General features: G+C 44.4%; 3 protein-coding genes across 3 annotated transcripts in view; 2 read left to right on the top strand and 1 right to left on the bottom strand.

Annotated features, from left to right (window-relative positions):
• Nucleotides 1–682: 682 nt before the first annotated feature.
• On the top strand, nt 683–4,596 carry adi1 (acireductone dioxygenase 1). Its single transcript, XM_029675167.2, has 4 exons — nt 683–899; nt 1,438–1,557; nt 1,721–1,900; nt 4,132–4,596. Exons 1-4 carry the CDS (start codon nt 774–776, stop codon nt 4,246–4,248), a joined length of 543 nt encoding a protein of 180 aa, XP_029531027.1. The 5' UTR covers nt 683–773; the 3' UTR covers nt 4,249–4,596.
• An 82-nt stretch (nt 4,597–4,678) lies between these two features.
• Nucleotides 4,679–22,902, bottom strand: trappc12 (trafficking protein particle complex subunit 12). Its single transcript, XM_029675165.2, has 12 exons — nt 22,806–22,902; nt 21,112–22,457; nt 20,878–20,994; nt 13,108–13,221; nt 12,646–12,784; nt 11,406–11,518; nt 11,194–11,266; nt 10,284–10,357; nt 8,821–8,919; nt 8,632–8,732; nt 8,258–8,345; nt 4,679–5,601 (listed from the first exon to the last, which is right to left on the bottom strand). Exons 2-12 carry the CDS (start codon nt 22,444–22,446, stop codon nt 5,359–5,361), a joined length of 2,496 nt encoding a protein of 831 aa, XP_029531025.1. The 5' UTR covers nt 22,447–22,457; nt 22,806–22,902; the 3' UTR covers nt 4,679–5,358.
• Nucleotides 22,877–22,999, top strand: part of LOC115138373 (EARP-interacting protein homolog) — a 75,177-nt gene continuing 75,054 nt past the window's right edge. The window contains exon 1 of the mRNA XM_029675166.2: nt 22,877–22,996. The gene's annotated coding sequence lies outside the window, so the exon portion shown is untranslated. The remainder of the gene's footprint in view (nt 22,997–22,999) is intronic.

Below are 22,999 nucleotides of genomic sequence, written 5' to 3'. Positions count from 1 at the left end.
TTTCCTCTTTCCACTCTGAACACTCCCAGGGCAGCCCTGACAAAATTGCTTGCTTGAGAAATTGCTCTTTGCAAAGAAGCTATTTTTGTTTCTTTTTTTTTTTTTTACAATTTTAATTGTAAACAATCACAATAAGGCACTTAATTGTTACCCAGAAATGATTTGAATTTTAGATTTTAACAAACGGCTGCATTGGACCTTTAAGTGAATCCCTCCTCTTATGGTAGAACACTAATGATTTATTTGTAATGGGATATTCAGCGGGATAGACAATACAAGTGCTCCCACCTTTGTTCCAATGTTCTGATGAGGTAGTTGAAAGTAGGGATCTTTGACAAAAAAATTAAAGGGTTGCTGGTTCAAGTCCCCCTCAGGTTGTCCCTCCTCAATCACTGCTCTAACAGACTGCTGAAATCATGTTGAATTAGTTATTGACATTGCAATGAGTTGAAATGCGAACTATTATTTGTAACGTTTCCACATTACCATTCCAAAGCGACGTTATCGTTTGTTTTTATCACGTGCATGTTCTTACTTATCTATCTACACATTTCTCTTTAGGGATGAGGTGGGATCTATTAGAAGCTAGTAGGGGTATTTATTTATATTTTCTCAGAAGTACTGGGTTAGGTAGCAGGATTTAGAAATGTGGAGCTCCAGCACAGTAGGTGGCAGAATGCAACTTTAACGTTTGCGGACCGCCATTACATCATAGAAGAACAAAAATAATAAGAAGATTTACCTTTGTTTTAATATTTATTCAGTGCTGTACCATGGCGTCGATTGAGGCTTGGTTTATGGACGATTCTGACGAAGATCATAGGATGCCACATAAACTAAACCCAAACGAACCCGTGTCTTTGAAGGAGTTAGAAAATATTGGGGTTTTCTACTGGAAGGTAGTTAGCTAACTAGCGAGCAAGGCGGGATAACAACTTGGTAACTTCAGTTATCAAGGACAAGTTGTCAACGTTTAGCTGGTTAGGTTATCACGTCTGTGAATGCAATTGTACACAAATAAATGTGACTGGCTAAATTGGATTGCATAACAGTAGCGTCTGAGTCGCCAGCCTTGTCTCATAGACTAGACGTAACATAGTAAACGTTATTCCCGGGACGTCAAATTAGTATATTTTACGTTTGGCATAGTTACATAAAACGGGTTACTTAGGCCAAAATAAGGTGTATGGGTATTCTTATAACGCGAACATCTATCAATCCAAAGGTTGCGTGTTCGAATCTCATCACTGACAGCTTTAGCATTTTAGCTAATTTGCAACTACTTAGCATGTAAGCTAACTTTAACCATTTAACCTAACTCGTAACCTAGCTAATGTTAGCCACAAAAAAATGAATTTCTTTATGAGACTAGAGACAGACTAGATTTTATGAGACTAGAGACAGACTGGTTGATTCTGTACTGTCCATGTCTTCCAGTTAGATGCTGATATTTATGAAACAGACCCTGTGCTGGAAAAGATCCGTAAAGACAGAGGCTACTCCTACTCCGACATCATCACTATCGACAAGGACAAACTACCTAACTACGAGGACAAGGTAATGCCTGCGTAGTGACAAGAACACATTTGAGGGTGCTCGGAGTCAAATTCCAATTGTTTCACTTGTTATTTTGTATGCCAATATTAGACTTGTTATAATGATACTTTATAAAAGCACATTAATTAAAAGTGTCCTGCCATTTGTGCACTCTTGTCCCAAGCTGAAGATGTTTTTTGAGGAGCACCTTCACCTGGATGATGAGATCCGCTACATCCTGGATGGCAGGGCCTACTTTGATGTGAGGGACAGAGAGGACCGCTGGATCCGCATCGCCATGACCAAGGGAGACCTGATCACTCTGCCTGCAGGCATCTACCACAGATTCACTCTGACTGAGACCGTATGGCTCCATTTGTCATTTGGCTGTTTACAACACCTACAGTAAAACTGTCCAACATGGAGGGCATTCGATTATCTGGCCCGGGTTGCCCTGGTAGAAGGCGAAAAGCAATTGCATTAGTTTTGGAACCAGGCTTCCTCCCAGGCGTGAGCCAGGTTCCCCGCTCGTGGCCGATGGTTTTAAGTGACGTAGGTTAAGTACGTGGAGTAATGAGTAGGTATGTGTTTTCACATGCAGAAGTGATTACTTTTGATAAAGATGCTATATCTACCTTCCTAATGAAAACTTGAACCTATATTTGATGGGGAAAAATATGTATGTTTCTGAATGAAGCACCATGCTGCCTTGTTGACAAGACTAAGCGGTGCAGATTACTGTTCCAATTGAGAAGGGCCCTGATCCCTCATCACTTATGCTTTTTCACGTCACGGGCAACAGACCGGTACTCAGCCTAATCGAATCCACCCAGTGTTCCAAACAGGACATTATTTGTCTTTTTACCTAAACATGCAAACACTATCTGATTAGAATTTATAGCGGGCAGTGCAGTGCACTGGAATGGCATTCACTCTCATGGGATGGGTGGCTCCCTCACTGCTTTTTCCTGTTGATATCACTGGCCATACAGTGCCTTCAGAAAGCATTCATACCCCCTTGACTTATGTTTTTGTTACTGCTTGAATTCCAAATGGATTAAATCTTCTTTTTCCTCACCCATCTACACATAATACCCCATAATGACAAATTGAAAACATGTTTTAAGAAATATTTGCACATTTCTTAAATAAAGTACAAAAATATCTTATTTACATAAGTATTCAATAAATGTTAGAATCACCTTTGGCAACAATTACAGCTGTGAGTCTTTCTGGGTAAGTCTAAGAGCTTTACACACCTGGATTGGACAATATTTGTACGTTATTCTTAAAAAATGATTCAAGCTCTGCCAAGTTAGCAGGAAACATTCAATGTCGTCTTGGTAAGCAACTCCAGTGTTGATTTGGCCTTAGGTTATTGTCCTGCTGAAAGGTGAGTTTTGTCTCCCAGTGTTTGTTGGAAAGCAGACTCAACCAGGTTTTCCACTAGGATTTTGCCTGTACTTAGCTCTATTCCATTTCTTTGTATCCTAAACAACTCCCTAGTCCTTGTCCATGACAAGCATACCCATAACATGATGCAGCCAGCACCATGTTTGAAAATATGAAGTGGTACTTAGTTATGTTTAGGGCAAATCCAACATTACTTTGTCCTGAATACAAAGCATTAATTTCTTTGCCACATTTTTAGCTGTTTTTCTTTAGTGCCTTATTGCAAACAAATATTTGTATTCCTTACAGGCTTCCTTCCTCCTTTTCACTCTGTCATTTAGGTTAGTATTGTGGAGTAACTACAATGTTGTTGATACATCCTCAGTTCTCTTACCACAGCCATTAAGCTATGTAACTGTTTTAAAGTCACCATTGGCTTTAAAGTCATGATGAAATCCTTGAGCGGTTTCCTTCCTCTCCGTCAACTGAGATAGGAAGGACGCCTGTATCTTTGTGGTGACTTGGTATATTGATACACCATCCAAAGTATAATAACTTCACCATGCTCAAAGGGATATTTAATGTCTGCTTTTTTACATGTATTTTTTTTACCCATCTACCAATAGGTGCCCTTTGAAAGGCATTGGAACACCTCCCTGGTCTTGTGGTTGAATCTGTTTGAAATTCCCTGCTTGACTGAGGGACCTTACAATTATCTGTATGTGTGGGGTACAGAGATGAGGTAGTCATTGGAAAGTAATGTAAAACACTATTGCACATTGAGTCCATGCAACTTCTGACTTATGCACATTTTTACTGCTGAACTTTATTTAGGCTTGCCATAAAAGGGGTTGAATACTTAGACTCAAGCTTTTTGTTTAATTAATTTGTAAACGATAGAAACAATGGAATTTACATTATGGGGTATTGTGTGTAGGCCTGTGACAATCTCTGTGGAAAAAGTTGAGGGGTGTGTATAATTTCTGAAGGCATTGTAGACCGGTGCACTGCGGCTCAGCTTAATCGAACTCCCTCAATGTCTTCCGCCAGGTCATTAGGATAGGATATGCACACACTGCCAGCAGTTGACCTATATGAATATGAGAATGTCTAGGTCTAGAGCCATACTGCATGTCCAAGTCAAAAGTAAGATTTTTACATTTCAAGTAAAATGTTGATTGTTTTTCCTCATGCATTTTACAGAACTACACTCAAGCCATGAGACTGTTCGTGGGGGAGCCTGTATGGAAGGCCTACAATCGTCCAGCAGATGAGTTTGATATTCGCCAGAAGTATGTGAGCGCTCTCCAATGTGCTTAAGACGAGCAACAGGTGGTACTGAATGGATGCAGTGTCCATAGAATTACACCATTTCTATGACCAACCAATCTTCTAGGAACCAATTTAGTGGAGTTGGATAATCAAAGACTCATGACAAAGGCTTTTGTATTATCAGGTATTTCAACTCATGCAGTGCCTACATTGTAAGCAATTATACTAATTAAAATGCCACTTTCTATGATTTTGTCTGTTGTATTGCACCACTCAAGGTCACATTCTATTTTTGTAACACGAAGTCAGTGAGAATCAAGTCTAGTAAGCTGTTTGTTACCTACGGTGAGCTAAAATGCCAGTAAGCTATCACATTAAAAAATCACTCTTCAATCATTTAGTTGTCTTAACTTTTCATTCTTCCAAAGTAATTGATTGTCACAAGTCTGGTCTCAATCAATAACCATTGTAAAAGGTCTACACCATGTTCAGTTTATTTGGATAAACAAGATTCCTTTTCTCACATCCAGAGCAATACAGTACACTTCAACAAAATCAGGTAAACACCACAACATGTAAACAAACAGTTATACTTAAGAGATCATTAGGATAATTCAATAAGTGAAGTAATTTAACACTTTCCATTAATATATTTTCCCTACGAATAATAATATGTACAGTTGAATTATTCCATATCTATTTTACATTCCTTTTGTGGAGAGGGGTGGATCCTGAGCCAAGTCAATCATTGACCCTCAAATTCAAAAAGTTACAGAAGACCCTTTAAGTGTGGTTGATTTTACAGGACAAAATAACATGATTTACTCAGGTCTTAATCACACAGGAATACAAAATGTCTGCCTTGTCTAAAAACACTACTGTATGTATTCACATAGATATCCTATCAGCATTCACTTGTGAGTTACACAATCATCATCATTTCCATCACTACTAGTATAATATGGGGAGTGGATTTGCCTGCGCTGTGAGGACAGTTGTGTGTGCCTGCTCTGGAGTTCAGGCAGGGTAATGCCCATGTTGTTTAGTGGAGTGTAATGACACTCAAGCCTAGGTCACACTCCTGATGGCCCCCTGTTCTTGCAAATGTTTTGCTCTAATCTTGTGACCTACAAGGGTCCCATACCCCCCTGGTTCCCTCTACACCAGTTTGAGGCACTGTGTGTTGAAGCTGTCTCCCTCTCGGCAGGCCACTGACTCCAGCAGGGCCTGTTTCTTCTGGGTGGAGCGGGACGACTCCAGCTCGTACATGGTGGTCAGGTTGAAAAGGACGCTCTCGTGGAGGTACAGGGCCGGGTCCTGTTGCACCAGGCCCTCCAGCTGTCTCAGCGACTCCTTCAGACGGCCCAGGTACAACAGGCACACTGCGGCATTGTTATTCGCCTGTAGGGGAGAGGAGAGAGAGGTTGTTGGCCCGCAGGAAGAAGAGAGGTCAGAAAGGTCTCAGAAGTGAAGGGAAAGCAGTGGTATTACTCTACTACTGTAGTATCCCTTGATCATGTGTAATATTGTAGAATACAGTATACTGCACACTGTAGTATCCCTCAATCATGTGTAGTACTTACTATATAATTTTGTAGAATACTATACACGGTGGTAACCCTCGACCGTGAAGTGCTTACTATAGAATTTTGTAGTATACTGTAGAATACTATACTTCACACTAGTATAGTTTGATAATGTAGTGCATACTTCAGAATGTTGTAGTATACTATGTAATACTACAGTATTATCTGCAAAAAAAAACTGTAGTAAATAGATGGGTTGGTTGACGACGTCATGTTACCGATGCACACTCTTCAAATGGATCAGAAGTCCGTGAGTAGTTGTGATTCTGGATTGCCAGACAGCTATCAACAATGACAAGAAACTGCCATGTAGGGAATCTTACGTGACTCGTTTCATCTGGTTCTTGATACCATGTTGACTGATTTCCAGTCAATGCTAATATGGAAAATTCACTAGCCAACCAACAACTGTAACAATGTATTTGAGAGACAAGTGCTCATTGTGCAAATGTATTTGTTTTCAATAAACATTGGAGATCAAATATAGTTTCCATTTTGTCAACAATCTAAGCCAACCTAGTCTTTTTTGGCCCATAGTTGCACACGCGTCATTTTTGTTGCTAAACAACCAACCTGTCTATACTACATTAATGTCAGCAAAAAATCCGTAACTATAGTAATACTACATAAAAAATAAAAATAAATGTTTTAACGTATGCTTCACCCATTCCCCAATTTGTGCCACCCATGAGTGAGAATCCTAATCCAAGTATAGATTGTATATTGTGTTCGCTACAGGTTTTAGAAAAGAGCAGAAGCTCTGAACTATCAGTTCAGACTCGAGTCCTACCTACAGTACCAGTCAAAAGTTTGGACTCATTCCAGAGTTTTTCTTTATTATTTTTTTTACAATTTTCTACATTGTATAATAATAGTGAAGACAAACTATGAAATAACACATATGGAATCATGTAGTAACCAAAAAAGTGTTAAACAAATCAAAATATTCTTCAAAGTAGCTAGTAGGATGGTATACAGAAGATAGCCCTATTTGGTAAAAGACCAAGTCCATAGTCCATCATTACTTTAAGACATGAAGGTCAGTCGATCCAGAAAATGTCAAGAACTGCAGATGCAAAAACCAAGTGCCATGATGAAACTGGCTCTCATGAGGACCGCCACAGGAAAGGAATACCCAGAGTTACTTCTGCGGCAGAGAAGTTCATTAGAGTTACCAGCCTCAGAAATTACAGCCCAAATAAATGCTTCAGAGTTCAAGTAAGATCCATCTCAGCAATCAACTGTTCAAAGGAGACTGCGTGAATCAGGCCAACATGATCAAATTGCTGCAAAGAAACCACTACTAAAGGACACCAATAAGAAGAGACTTGCTTGGGCCAAGAAACACAAGCAATGGACATTAGACCGGTGGAAATCTGTCCTTTGGTCTGAGTCCAAATTTGAGATTTCTGACCGCCGTGTCTGCGAGACGTAGAGTAGGTGGACGGATGATCTCCGCATGTGGTTCCCACCGTGAAGCATGGAGGAGGTGGTGTGATGGTGCTTTGCTGGTGACACTGTCAGTGATTTATTTAGAATTCAAGGCACACTTAACCAGCATGGCTACCACAGCCTTCTGCAGCGATACGCCATCCCATCACATTTTTGGTTACTACATGATTCCATATGTGTTATTTCATAATTTTGTCATCACTATTCTACAATGTAGAAAATAAAGAAAAACCCTTGCATGAGTTGTGTCCAAACTTTTGACCGGTACTATACATGTTATGCAACATTTGCTCTTAGTATTTGCCCAGTAGGTTTCCTCAAGGAGAAAGCCCCCACTTTTATGACAAAGATAAAACAAATAGTAAATACAGTATATGCTATAGATTTTACTACAGTAAACTTTACTACAGACATGTACATAAACACTGCAATGAATACTAGTGTACTTCCGCAAAAACACTACAGTGAATAAATATAGTAATACCCATATGAAAATATACTGTAGTATGTCGACAGGGGAGAGAACGCAGAAAGGAGTTTTTTGCCTGCAGGGAGAGGAAAGAGGGCAATCTACGACAACTATACGTGATTAAGACAACACATTTTATAAGATACATCGGAAGTTTTACTAGAAGACTGTAAATAAATAAATGCACGTGTGTAAAGAGAGGAGAGGGGACAAAGGCTTGAGAAGAGTAGGACAATAATAATTATTCATCTACAGAGAAGGAGAGGAGAGTCATTTGCCTGAGGAAGAAAGGAGAAGAGCTCTGCACAGAGGAGAGGGAAGAAAGGCGTTATTTGTCTAGGGAGAAGATAATGTTGCCTTAGGGGGAGAGAGGGCGGCTGTTTTCTTGCTTGAGGGGAAATATCATGAAGTCGAAGGGTGAGATCTGCCTCAAACTACAGTGCACTCATTTATTTACAGTCTTCTAGGAAGGTAAAACTTCCGATTGTATCCTATAAAATGTGTTAGGTCTTAATCACGTATAGTTGTCGTAGATTGCGTGATCACCTACCACAGGGTTTTTGGGGTCGATCTTTAGGACCTCTGCGAACGAGGAGTGTGCCTCTGAGTAGTTGTTCTGACTGAGGTAGATGAAGGCCCTGAACCACACAACACACACAGGTCAGCTGGGTTACTACAGAGACCTATCACATGACAATGTCACTTCAGTGATTCTGTGTGAAGATGTGTCAGTCGGCCAACTGACAGCAATTAACAGCTAATGTGAATCAACACAGTGTGAATGGCACCATTTTGTCTCCTAGCAAAGCATCACAAAGTGACCCCTGTGCCTGCTCACACCCTACAACTGTAAGGGAAGTCTGACAGAAGTACAGATAAATGAATCAGGAAATAGTTTCATTTATGACACACACTGATTCGTACCTGTTCATCAAAACGCATGTGTCTGTAGTTCCACTTCCCTTCTCCAGAGAGGCTTTCTCCACATCTAGGAAATACTTCTCGGCTGTTTTAATGTCTCCAATCTGGTCAAAAATAACAATTCAAACCAAAACGCATTATGTTGTGGAAAAAGTAGTTGAAATTGAAAGAGAAAAAGGTGTGTGTGTTCACCTGCAGGAATATGCGTCCTATCCCACTCAGCAGCTGTACTTTCTGCTGAGGCTCGTACTGGACGATGGAGTGATATGTCTCTACAGCCAGAACATAGTCCTAGATAAAGAGAGAGGGAGACAGAAAGAGAGAGAGAGAGACGGACAGAGTGAGAATTAATCAAGTGTATTGACCATTAGTAGGGCGAGGTGTCCCTGGTCACACCTTTCCCCAGCCATGGCTGTTCTCTACCACACATCACATCGCTCACATGCTGACTGAACTGCTGAGCATGGCTGCTATGTATCTGGGAATGGGAGAGAGGTCAGTGAGTTGGTGCAGTGTGTGTGTGTGTTTACATTCATGCTACCACCAGCAGATGGCGCTGTGTCTCTTTCTATGGACCTATGTACAGAACGACTCCCCACTTTCTCTCTGTCCCTCTTTCTCCATCTCCCACTAACAAAGAATCCAATCAGGGTGATCCTATGGGATATTACTGGGAAGCCTGTGGTCTGCCATCATACATCTACAGACCAACACAAACAACATTTTACACACAACTGTCACTAGGAAAGAACAAGCAACATTGTTAGAAAGCATTCTCTAGTAAAGTATAGAGCCCTCAAACTCAACTTTGAACCTCAACGCCAGTTCTACTGCATTTTTTCATTGTTCCCCTCTAATCAGGGACTGATTTAGACCTGGGACACCAGGTGGGTGCAATTAATTATCAGGTAGAACAGACAAACAGGAGGCTCCGGACCTCGTAGAGTAAGAGTTGAATAACCCTGGTATAGAGGGCCATTAAACATGATGAATGCCGTCTTCATCGATGGAACTTGTCAAATGTATTGTGGGTGTCAGGTGAACACTGTCACTCTGCATCTGCCAATTACATTGCGACTCCAAGCCATGATAGTCAGATCATCCAGAATGGTGGTTCTGTTACATGATAGCTTTGTGTTTCACTGTTCCCTCATTTGGTCTAGACTCTGGGTGGACAGACTCTGGGTGGACAGACAGTGTCTTGGTGCAGGATATGCTCAGGCTAGCGTCCGCCTGGCTGTTCCACTGTCAGCATGGGTCTCTAGACAGAGTTCTGGAATGAGGGGAAGGCAGAATGAAGAGGACCGAACCAGACAAACGGCATATCTCCTTGTATAACGAAACACACACACCCGACAAGACCTCCAACACGTTTACTCATATGCACCAAAACAATGCTGTTAACCCCAATAAGCCTTTATTAGCCATTGTGTGTGTGTGTGTGTACGTGGCTTGCTAGTTGTTATCCATTCCTCCGCTAGCTTCCTGACAGCCATGGGCAGGCATGTGTGTGAATATGTGACTGGGCAAGTACGTCAATGAATGTGTGTGTTACAGTTGGTGTGTGTGTGTGTGCGCATACACCCACAGGGCACTCTGGTAGCTCTGTGCTGCCGTTATAATCCCTCCACCACCCACACACGCGGAACACATACCTTCATCATGAGCAGACAGTTCGCCATGGCGTACATGACCCGACTCAGACGAGACTTCCACAGCTGAAGAGATGCTGCAACAAAGGAGGACACATTGGTTTCATTTCAGACCTGTTGATTTATTTACCGGGACAATTTTAGCATTGTGGGACCAATTGAATCGACATTTCACTGTACAAAAACAGAGTTAAATATAACACACAACAGAAGCACGAGAGAGCAAATTCAGCACCTCCTTCCCTTTCTCTCCCATCTCTCTATCCAACTACCCCCTCCCCTCATCACACTAGTATTCCACTCACCATCATCGTTTGTCTGAGAAGGGAGGGAAGACGCTGCAACTCCCTCTCCCACACACTAACTCTTTCTATCCTCAGGCTGATTGTATAGGCTGTCAGTGGGCTTGTTTGCGCTCAGCTGCAGCAAGATGTGTTCTCATATGCGTGAATATGTATGGACTGGATTGTGTGTACAGTCATATTGTGTGTGTGTAGTGAACCTGTGTGTGTGTGTGTGTTCTGCTGACTGAGGCCATCACTCAGTGGGGGTCTATTGAGATGTGCTAGTCTTTGTTATTGAGTGCGTAGGAAGAGAAGCAGAGAGAGACTGACAAAGGAGTGAGGTGCAACTACCAGATCCCTCTGCATCTGAACAGTACGACGAACCAATTATTGAAAAGTTGGCCATGTCTTATGTATTGATTGCTTTCTCACGACTCAAAACCAACTGTCTCAAATGGTCTATGCCCATTTAATAAGTTCCTTTAATATAAGACAAACAGCAAAATAGTGGCTTCACTGGGAAGAGGATGGCGGAGGTTGAATAACACCGGGGTATAGAGTGTGGGTTTTACGCCACTCTCTCAGATAGTGTGGGACAGGTGGGGACGAGACACTGTTCTGTACCGCACCTTGTCTGTTCTCCTGGGTGAGGTTGATCATGCTGCCGTCCTCAGCCAAGCCCTGCTCAAGGTTATCCAGGATCTATCAGGAGAGACAGCGTTTCAGAACAGGGGACACGTTGTAAACAAGGTAGTCATTCTTTTTCAAACCCATTACTGACTTTATTGGAAGAAAACTAAAGCGAGGGAGGACACGAGAGAAAGTCAGTGTGTGAACTCACGGTCTGACAGACGGTCCTCATGCTGTGTAGTCTGTCCAGAGACTCCTGTGGTTTCCCCAGGTACTGAGGCAGCTCTGCATGCAGCACCCGCATCGAGAACGGAACCATGGAGCCTGAAAGAACGAGAGAGAGAATCTTCACACATATGTCATTCACAAACTCCCACAGACATACAGATGGCGTTGAGAAACGTGTGTTGCAAAAGCAGGAAGCCTCCTCTCTCTCTTTACCCAACACTCTCTTCCTCCAGCTCTCTTCCTCTTGCCCCTCTCTCCTGAGGAACGAAGGCCCTACCTAGAGGTGAGCAGTGAGTCATGTGCCTGAGCTTTGAGCCTTTGATCTCTGGCTCTTTGATAGCTACAGAGGAAGCACCGTCTCGGTCTGTCTGTCGCTGTCTGTGTAGAGATTCTCTGGTAATCAGCAGCACCCATGAAAACACCCACGACTCCTATCTACAGCTTTACAGTGACGTCACAGAGAGAACAGCCATGTTCGGGAGTACTAAGGGTCAGGGGTTAAACTCGTTTCACCCTGTTGACCTAAAGAAACATCGGACTTGTCGGCTTCGTGTAGAAAGAGTGAACTAAATGAAAGTACATCCCATCATTTAGTGAAACTATGACTTGTTGATGCAGATAGAAAATAAAACTATTCAAGTTTCCTTTAAAAAAACATTAAACTTTTCCCTCTCACTTTGTAAACAAATGAATAACCGATTCTGTTTTTTTAAACAGTATATCCTGCTGGTTGTTTGAGAAGATATGCTTGGCGCTCGCTAATGTTCCTTCTAAGAGTTAGATCATGGATAATAGATATTGGATGGGGGCAGCAGACCTTCAGATGTCAATCTTTGATGCCAGGCAGGAAACTGTTGCCAGTATCTGTAGCCACCTAGGGCAGCACAAAGCATTTAATATTGAGGAATGGAAATTCAATCTGCTCTCCCCTTGGACTGCTGTGTGGTGTCGCTTCAAGCGTTCACCTCGGTTCTCTCGCTGTCTGTGTGTCCGCGGCCATGACTCTACAGCGATTGCCTCTACTATAGTAAACCCTAGGGCTGTAAAGACTAAAGCAATGGCACTACATCAGAGAGCTGCTCATGCAGAGTTAAAAGGGAAAAACAACAGTGGCTGTGAAATAAAGTGTTGTCTTTGGTTGTTAGCAGGGCTGGGGATTTCTATGGTTTGATCGGGGGGTGTCAGAACGTTTGGTTAGTATTTTAAGTATAGATGGTGTGTACCTCTCCTCCCAGGGTATACGGTAGGATAGTATTCATAGTAGAGGTCAGGTTGGTCCAGGTTTCCAAACGGCTCCAGTTCCATCTCAGCGTTCTGGAACAGGCTCAGCTTGGTGAGCAGGGCCAGGCGAACAAACCACAGCTGCAACAACACACACTCCTGTCATCCTAGCCTGTCCCCACCCCCACCCACCCACTCTGTGGGTGTGTGTGTGTCAGCCCACTCTTGTCATCCTGAGTCTAATTCATGCAGGCAGCTCCTGGCTTTCACCCCCATCCTCTCCTCTACCACACACACACACACACGTTCGTCTTACCTCTATTCCCCAGACACACTGTACCGACCCTTAGCTACATACGTGATCAGATACGTGACTCACACACATAAACCACTCTCATACATACAGGCATGTGCACCAGTATTGCCAAAGACAAACAAACATTTACAGACAGACACACAGGTACCTGTAGTGAGTCAGTGTTGTGGCTGGAGGGCTGGCCAGCCTTACCGTATCCCTGACCATGAGCTGTCAGCAGTCTGCCTGTCAGGTCCACCGCAGCACGCCAGTTCTTCGTGCTCTACAGGGACAGAAGAGCCGTTACAACAAAACCAACAGACAAGGTGAGAGGATAGGCACACACACACACACACAGGACACGGTGACCGCTAAATTGAACCAACCAGAGATGCCAACCATAGCATTGTCAAGTGAGTTTATGACTGGTGGTATTAGTGGTAAGGAGCCAGGGCAGCCAAAGACAGGGGACAGAGGGGCATAAGAGGGTGTGTGGAGTCGAGCCTCCCAATCAGTAAGGATGACAAGGTCAGCCCAGAGATTGGGTTTTCACTGCACGGCCATTCATCACAGCCAGCCAGCTAATTAGGCAGCAGAGGATTACACATGAAACAGAAGGGGAGGGGGGGTGAAAGGAGAATAGAAGAACAGAGAGGAGAGGAATGCAAGCTAGATCTGTTGAGTGAATAGAGGAGGGAGAGCCCAGTCACAACAGACAGCTTTCTTTCTATACTGGAGCACAGGTGGGGTTCCATCATGGGAGATTTCACTGGGTTATCATTAGTTAAACACACCCACGAAGTCCTAATTATGACTAAACCCCACCCATTTCTACAACTTCTAGACTTAAAATTGTATTTTAAACCTAACTGCAGGAACACTGAACCTTATGCCTACATTTTTGTAGCCAATTTGGACTTTTTGGCTGTGTTAATTTGTGATGACAATTTCACTGGGACAATGAAAGACATCCTTTCTCCCCCCTCTCACTCTTCCACACACACACTCCCTCCCTCCCTCCCTCTCCCCCATGCCAGTGTCCCTGGTGCCTCTAAATCTTCATTAGGGGGTGAAATGAAGCTGAAAACGAGAGACATGGAGATGGCCAAAAGCAGCTGCAGCCACTGAGACAGAACCCACGGCAGTCCCCGGGGAGTTTGGGGAAAGTTACCTGAGTTTACAACCCTATACTGTACACGCATACACTCGCACGACCCTATACTGTACACGCATACACTGGCACGACCCTATACTGTACACGCATACACTGGCACGACCCTATACTGTACACGCATACACTCGCACGACCCTATACTGTACACGCATACACTCGCACGACCCTATACTGTACACGCATACACTCGCACGACCCTATACTGTACACGCATACACTCGCACGACCCTATACTGTACACGCATACACTCGCACGACCCTATACTGTACACGCATACACTCGCACGACCCTATACTGTACACGCATACACTCGACCCTATACGACGACCCTATACTGTACACGCATACACTCGCACGACCCTATACTGTACACGCATACACTCGCACGACCCTATACTGTACACGCATACACTCGCACGACCCTATACTGTACACGCATACACTCGCACGACCCTATACTGTACACGCATACACTCGCACGGCCCTTATGAAATCAACCATATCCCATAATGTAGTGGCACCAAGTCGCAAGTAGGCTTGAAAAAGAGCGCCACCTGTTGGCTCGGTGGGTGGTCTCCGAAAGGGGTGCCGGTTTAGTATAGGCACAACTTTTCCATAGTCCTGGTAAGAGACTGATAACAACCAGCAGAATACAGGGATAGCCTGCAATTCAAACGTTATTTCACACTCAATACAGGCACACACACAACTTCACAGAGGAGGGAACTGTTGGTGATGCAACTGGAAAGCTCCAGAAGTGCTAACAGAGGAGCCTGTAAACAATGGTGTCCACACCTCTGTTCCCTGCACCTGGGGTAGGCAGAGTTGAGGGCAGGTAAGCTACTTGTTTCCGGAATTAGATGGCTGTGAGTTAGTGTTCAGGAGAGGGACAGTAAGGGTTTTCAACAAGGGGTCATTCCATCTCAAAAAGTACAAGAAAGAGGATCGACACCCACCATCTAGATTGTTCCTAAATCTATTCTGTTGTTAGAAACAAAAGATTAGCATTCCTACAACTGATACTCGTTGGGGTGGGTTTGGTGTGGGATCTATGGGTGGCTTTTTACAATCTCATTGCTAGAACAAAAAGTTAGGTACAAATCATATGTGAGGTACTATATTCATTGGATATTATATGAATCGTATAAATTAAAATGGCTAATTTGGGTGCAAATCTAATGATCAAAATCAAATTATTTCCCAACAAAAATAATGTTGCAGGAATGCTAATCTTCTGTTTCTAACAACAGAAATGATTTCAGAGCCATCAGAGATGGTGGGTGTCATGGCTTGCTGAAATGGCATGGAATGACCCATCAAGACCGATGTTAGTTAGTGCCATCATGCATACCCAAACACCCAACAGCATCAATAATCCCAGGTGTGAGAAAGGTCTATTAGAAGAGGTGAGAGAGAGAACAGTAGATGAACATGACTAATACACTGAACAAAAATATAAAAACGCAACACGCAAAAATGTCAAAGATTTTTACCGAGTTACAGTTCATAGAAGGAAATCAGTTCATTGAAATAAATGCATTAGGCTCTAATCTATGGATTTCACATGACTGGGAATGCAGATATGCTCCCTAACAGGGATGTAAACAATTTTATTTTGTGCGTATGGAACATTTCTGGGATCTTTTATTTCAGCACATGACACATGGGACCAACACTTTACATGTTGTGTTAATATATGTTTTCAGTATAAATTTACCTCCGCTCATATTACTCTGCAATAAGAGCCAATCGGATCCTCCTAAATCAAGTGAGGATGCATTAAGACAGAGAAGTTGCTGATTATATTGAGTGATATTTAATGAGGAAATGCGGATGAACGCAGAATGTGTACTGAGCAGGGCCACAGTGCAGGCCTAAATGAAAACTCCTGTCTCTCACACTGGGGAAGGAAGTGGATTAGCCACAGTTTGCATGCATAGTGTTCACGCACAGCCACCGGGGAGGCAGGGGTATGAGCTTCCTTTCAGCTCATCCCTTTTTATTCACCTGATTTTAAAAAATAAGGTTCAACAGAAGCCCTTGTGAGTACTACAGACGCGTGGCGTGGCACACACGCACACACACAGCTGGGGGAGAGAGAACCAATAGGATTACAAGCCAGCTAGTGTCTGCTTGACTAGCCACAGTTCTGACGGGGCAACAGCGAGAGACTCCAGAGCCAGTAAAACCAATCAGGCCTTGGGCCCCCGCCAGGGAGCTCCATCCCCACCCCATAATAGGAGAAGAACAGAGAGACTTCACTACTTCAATAGAATACCACTGGATTCCCTACTCATACAAAACACACAGAAACAAACACCAGGCTGTGTTTGCAATTAGCAGCGTCACGTGTTTAAAAGGGGCGAGGATTCTCAAATTGTGTTGAAGATCACAAGTTTGAGAGATTTTCCTTTTGTGAAGTGGAAACTCCCTGAAGCGAAGCTCACTGCACACCCACTGCCAGGGTTCTCGTGAGACGCCAGCCTCCAGCCAAACACAGTAGAAAGGCTACTCGCCCTGCTCTGCCTAACAAACTAAAGCTCCTGTGCCACTTCAATTTAGCCCCAGAATTTTGAATGAATAGAGGGGAGAGACAAAAGAAAGGTAGTATGCAAAACACACTAGCCTCTCTAAGGCCTTGCTAGTGGCTAACTTGTCTTTGATGGTTTGGTGAAGGGCTGTAGGCTCTGTATCAGTGGCCCTGAGTGCCAGTCCAGGGCTTTGCCTCCAGGCCAAGAGGATGGACTGACTGGCTGACTGTTCTAAAGACCACCGTAGTTGCTGTTTGAAGGGATCCAGACATCTATAGCCCTGGGACAATGGTATAGATCACATGACTGATATGAAGGCATTTTGAAGTAACTAGTTTAGTAGGGATTGCTATAGCAACTCTGTATGACCCTGTAATGGCTGTCTCTGGGACAGTTCTGAACAGCTTTCCTTTGGGTGACCGTGTTTGATGACGTTGTCCACAGATGGATTTAAAGGCCTCATTCTCCCTTTACAAAACTCAGTACCTAGCTGTAGCTACATTGCCTCGCTCTGTGCTTATGCCCAGGACCAGTGCTGAAGAGCACTGACTGCCATAGCATAGGACAAACAGCTGGCACAGCTAGTCCAGATCTCAATGTTGTAATGGGTTGAGGTAATGACAACTCTGCTGCACACCTCCAGGTAGCTACTGTATAATGCAGGTCATTGTGGTTACAGATGGGAGGGAGCGTCAAGGCCAAGGCTGACCCAGCCAAGGTGGGAGGAAGGTGGGGATGATGCTAATCATACCTCCCCTCCCCTTCCTCCACTGGACATATGGCCCCGGCACAGACGGGCCTGGCCCCAGGCCCAGACACCAGCACACTAGGGAGAGAGGGAGGTCATCAGCCCCAGAGGAAGAGAGGGATGGAGAGAATGAAGGAGAGAGGTGGTTAATCAGAGTGACAGATTAACCAGCCCAGGGCCCTGCTGAGAGAGCGGGGACGCTGACCAGCCACAGGGAGAGAGAGGAGACAGGTCACCGGAGGGAGAGATGAGAGAAATATAAGCCCTAGGCCAATATCACTATGGGGAGAGAGAGAGGGAGGGGGGGCAGGTCACCAGAGGGGGAAGGAGAGGGGCCATGGGTAATACTGAGCAAGAGGAGGCATTGGCCAGCTGACATTGGCCACAAGAGACAAGAGACGGGTCACAACACAAGCCTCAGAGGAAATGAGGAAGGGATGAGAGGGAGGGAAGAGAGAGAGAGAGAAAAAAATAAAGTCCCTGAGCCCTGCTGAGCAAGAGGGGAAATGCTGACGGGCCGACTCAGGGGAGAGGACAGACGGGTCACTAGCTCTCAAAGGAAGGGTAGAGAGAGGGATGGGAGGGAGAGAGAGACATCCTGAGGGATAGAGGACAGTTAACCAAGCAGAGAGAGAGGATCTGGCTCTCCCTCTACAACACCAACATTCAACAGGGTTTGGGTCAGTCCTATTTCAAGTCAAAGTGTGGAGCTATGATATTTGGACTCAGTTACTGTATGTTCAGGTGGTGTTAATAATATTATCTGAGCTCGCCTATGAATAATGTTCTCTCAGTGGTGTATATCACCACTGTCTGTCTGTATCAGCGGGGGATGGGGAGAGAGCGAGAGAAAGAGAACGCAGCATCTGTTCTCAAAGCCTCGCTCTTCTCCACAGAGGCCATTTCCTCCTTTTCATCCCTCGCTTCCCCTCCCCTCATCTCTCTTCTTTCCCAGCCTAATAGCTCTCTTCCTCCCTTCCCATCTCTTCTCTCTCGTCCTTCCTCTCCCTCTCCTCTGTTCTTCCCATCCATAATCTCTGTGCTCCTCCCTCCATCTATCTGTGATAGCCAGCGTTTGTGTGTTCTCTCAGAGGGAGTGTGGTGGCAGTGGGTGCAGTCATACTCTGGCACTGCAGCATGAGTCACTGCCAGCTCCCAGCAGCCCCCAGAATCAGGAGGGAGTACACACACACACACACACACACACACACACACACACACACACAAGCCAGAGGGAAGACTCACACACATCTCTATACAGCCATAGGGCACATCTAATTAGTCACTACAACCCCAAGGTAAACATAGCTCTGTGTGAGCGCACACACACACACCAGGGTTTCTAATAGCCAATAAATAGAATTGGTGCAGGCCAATTGTCTGGGAGAAGAAGAAAAAAATCCCATTGCAAGATGCTTTTTAGCCTTTTCATTGATGGAAATACCAGTCGAGTACCAGTCGAATACCAGTCGACGTAAATACATTTGACCGGTCATGCTTGTCGTCTATAGATTCATTTGCATAATTTTGTGGAATGACATTGGTGAGTGTGTATTTTTGTTCGTTGTTATGATTCTTATTTATCACACGTTCAGAGCATATAGATACAGAGCGGGAAATCTGTCAAGACAGCACAAGAGCTGCTGCTGGATTGAACATGTGCTTTAAAAGCCAAATCATTGCACAATTCTAAATGCAACTGCATTGCGTGGCCATGATTAAAAAGAGCGGCTATTTTTATTTCTCAACTGGAATTTGAAGCTCACTTCCCACTCACCATTCAAGTGCATAGGCAACGGTAGGCAAGCTAGTTGTTGCATCTTTAGATCTCCAATTGTTCAACATTTCTAACAGATATTCTCATATCTGTCATTTTCCCGCTTATTGCATTATGGAACGAACATTTGTGCGTAGCCTACTGCCGTGTGCACATCGCTGCGCTTATTATGTGAAGAAATAATATTTGGTCAACATTTTAAGGTAAACATTCTGTTCTGTTGCATCAGCCTCATTGCTTTTTAATTTTTATGTACTGGTCGTATGAATTTGTGCTCTATCGTCCTGCAACTGTCCCAGAGTCGGTTTGGAGTACTCTATTTCTTTCTCGCACAGAACGACAAGCTGACCAAAAGAATAGGTCAACTTTTCTACTATGGGGGATAGTAAATTGACATAGGCTAGTGATTTTGCTGTTCATTACTCATCTTGTGGGCTGAGGAAAAGGAAATGTCGACAGTTATTCTACCATCTTCAAAGTGAACATGGGAATTCAGTAAATTATGTTAAGAGGAATTACCATAATCTATAAATGAGTCTTTCTATAAACAAATGGGGCCAATGTGTGACATTGGGATAAACATTTCAAAATAGTTTCAAACAAAAATAAAGATTTTCACGCAGCTCCGAATGTATGAAAGTGAATATATGAAAATTGGCCCATAACGACATAGCCCTCGGACAATATATATTTTTATTAAGCATGACTCATAGACAAATTCAAGGACTTTTCCCAAGCACTTAATTGATATTTTAAAGAATCTCAATGTTATACAATTGTAAAATGTGTATAATTATACATAGGGCATAATATAGAAGCCTTCCCTCCCAAGAAACATGCAAAAGTAGGCCATTAACACTAACACACACCATGCCAACATACACCAAGTGAATGAAGAAACAGACCACCCAACTGCCTCAAATTCGGTGCAATCAATCATAACTATTGATCAGTGTCAGGTTGATAGGCTGGGCCGGCTGGAGCTGTGAGGGCCACAGTGGAGGAGCAAAACCCATTGACATTTCAACAGACCTGCCTCACTCACAATCTCTGTGTGTGTGTGTGTGTATTCCTGGAGGACCACAGCCCAGTGCCAGGTGGGTGTGTGAGCAGAAGGCTTTGAAATATGCAAACAGCTCCCATGCATTAGACATCAGCACAGCAGGAGAGAGAACTCAAAGCCTGGAGGTCTCTCTCTCTCTCATATATATATATATATATATATAAATACCAAGTGCAGGTCAGGGGCATTTGCTAAAACAGGGGAAGGGGAGGAAAGAGGAGAATGAGGTCATGGAGGAGGAGAGGTCACTATGCAGACTAATTGACATGCTTTATGGAGGGATAGGGGAGTCAGGTGAACCAGAGAAATTGTAGGCAATTTTATGGGGCTGTGCTATTAACAACCATTCAATGAGGGAGGTGAGGCATACTCTAGGTAGTCATCATAGAATGTCACAAGCGTATCTGCTACATACAAACAGCAATTTACGCTGTCTTCACTCACTGACTAAGTAGAAGTGCAAGCGCTTTCTGTGCATCCTAGTTCTTTCAAATGGAGGGGAATGCAAAGGCGAATTATTATATATATTTTTAAGTATGGGTAAACCAAGCTGCCATGAAAGTCGTTTCCAACAAGGCTGTTACATATAGATGTATAAAATACCTGTTCACACAAACACATTAACATGCACGCACAGTGACTCACAATGAGTTGTTTGAGGCCCAGGAAGGACTGTTCTACAGAGTTCGCTGTAAGGACCTGTCTCTTCATAGCCGCCTGCTCCCCCATTAAACGCACCATCAGATCCTTCACAGCATCACCCTGAAACGCACACACAGAACTGGTCAGTGGTCACAATCAGTTAGGGCCAGGAGAAAATGACTAGATCTCAACATGTATGGAACCCCAGCTCTATGGGCAAATGGCAAGCTAACCCACCTGCAGGTTGTCAAACTTGAGTCCGGGCATGGCCAGTCTCTCCCTCTCCACAAACACCTGGCTGTAGTGCTGCGTTGCCATGGAGATCAGCACCTTCCTGGTCTCCTCAGAAGGCAGCCAGGCATCGTACCTCTTATCAGCCTCACTCATGTTCAGTGCCGTGGCAAACGGGTCATCTCCCCCCGAAAACACAGCCTGCAGCTGGGTGAAGGGCTGAGGAGGGGCTGTGGCCGGGGCTGGCTCTACTGGAGCCTGTTGAAGAGGCCTGGGGGTGGCTTCAGTCTGGGTAGGCCCAATGAAGGAGCTAGGGGTGAGGATGCCGGACTCCGTAAGCCCAGAGGTGGACAGAGAGGACCCAGAGGAAGCAGAGAGCTGGCGTTCGGGTGGGGCGGCTGACTTTGGGGACTCTGCGTTGGGGTTGCTGATAGAGATGAAGGAGGAAGTAGTGAAGGAGTCAAAGAAGTCAGTAGCCGGGTTGACATGGCCACTGTCAGAGAAAAACTTGCTGAGGCTGGGGCTGGGCTGGCAGACCAGGGGAGCCAGTTGACTGGGGGTAATCTCTGTGCTCCCCCCGGTGCCACTACTGAAGCTGGGAGATTTAATGAGGGTAGGTTGGAAGCCATCCGGCACCAGGGCCTGGGCTTTGGGCTGGCTGCCCTGGCTGAATATGGTGCACACAGGGATGGATTCATCCTTAGATGTGGTCTCTTTGCTGCTAGCTTCCAGGGCTGCTGCCTCAGGCTTGGGGCTGCCTGAGCTGGGGGTGCTGTCCTCTGGGGTTACAGCAGAGACAGAGACAGTGATAACGTCCTGGTCATCAGTGGTTAGCTTCTGTTTCACATTCTCCAATGGTTCCTCAGGACTAGAGGCTACTGGACTTGTCTGCATCATCGCTGCCTCTATCTTGATCTCAGTAGTGTCTTGTCCAATCAGATCATCCATTTTCTCCTCCACCTCCTCCACTAAGGTTTCTTTAACCACTGCTGCTGCTGGCTCCTCCTCCCTCTCCTCAAACTGCTCCAGCAGGTTGTCCATGGGAACCACATCATCCTCCTCACTGTTGTTGGGGGAGTCAGAGATCATGACACTCTCCATCATCTGGTCATTGAGCTTGTCCATCAGGCTCTCTGAGGGCGTGCTGTGGCTGTCCTCCTCGGGAGTGATGAAGGACTCGCCCCCCAGGTCGATGCTCTCCTCCTGGAAATGGACATCAGAGGAGGGAAGGAGGGATGGCTGAGGAGAGATAGGGGCTTCACTCAGGCTGGGTTTAACCTCCACTGCCCCTGTGATGTCAAGAGTGACTGGCCTCTGGGCAGGAGTCTTGTTGTTGTCCATGATTCTTTGCCCTGAGGAATAGCATAGCACGGGGAAATAAAAATTACATGGATTTGTAAGTATGTGCGTTAAAGTATAGGTAATGCATTTGGTATTTCTTAAACTGGGCTATAGCAGAATATTGTTGTGGTTGTTGCGTGATGACGATAGGCTAACTGCTTGGCTAGCTAGCAAGCTATTTAAATAGCTTGTTAAGCTAAGTTAACAGTGCTTCAAATGGCGAAACGGGACATTAGCTAGTTTCATAACAGTATTAATACCAAACACTTGTTTACAGAAATCACATGTAGCGATGCATCAGAATTTCCTGTCAAGCTGTAAACGAATACATGTTAACAAAAAAGGGAGCTTTACGTTACCTTTGCTTAGGAACGATGACAGTTACGGCAATAGTGCGCCTGCGTTAGTTTTCCAGGAAGGGAAATGTACGGTGTCCTAGAGGGTTGACATTTCATACACAACTGTCAAATGGGTATTCTTGAAGATTTTACGCATTTTAAAACATAAATATCAGCTTTTTCCAAACATATTTACGGGCATTTACTATACGGTA

This window comes from Oncorhynchus nerka, linkage group LG12 (genome assembly GCF_034236695.1).
Source record: "Oncorhynchus nerka isolate Pitt River linkage group LG12, Oner_Uvic_2.0, whole genome shotgun sequence".
NCBI classification, from domain to species: domain Eukaryota; kingdom Metazoa; phylum Chordata; class Actinopteri; order Salmoniformes; family Salmonidae; genus Oncorhynchus; species Oncorhynchus nerka.
Note: the sequence above shows the minus strand (reverse complement) of the source record. Positions and strands in the feature narration are given on the sequence as shown.

Bases quoted from the DNA above. Each gene is read 5' to 3' on its own strand.
- adi1 (XM_029675167.2), top strand. From the start codon at position 774: ATGGCGTCGATTGAGGCTTGGTTTATGGACGATTCTGACGAAGATCAT. The intron at 900-1,437 runs GTAGTTAGCTAA...CATGTCTTCCAG, and splicing joins TTGGGGTTTTCTACTGGAAG to TTAGATGCTGATATTTATGA. The intron at 1,901-4,131 runs GTATGGCTCCAT...TGCATTTTACAG, and splicing joins GATTCACTCTGACTGAGACC to AACTACACTCAAGCCATGAG.
- trappc12 (XM_029675165.2), bottom strand. From the start codon at position 22,446: ATGGACAACAACAAGACTCCTGCCCAGAGGCCAGTCACTCTTGACATC. The intron at 12,785-13,107 runs GTACCTGTGTGT...GTGTTGTTGCAG, and splicing joins ACAACACTGACTCACTACAG to CTGTGGTTTGTTCGCCTGGC. The intron at 10,358-11,193 runs GTGCGGTACAGA...CCTTTGTTGCAG, and splicing joins CACCCAGGAGAACAGACAAG to CATCTCTTCAGCTGTGGAAG.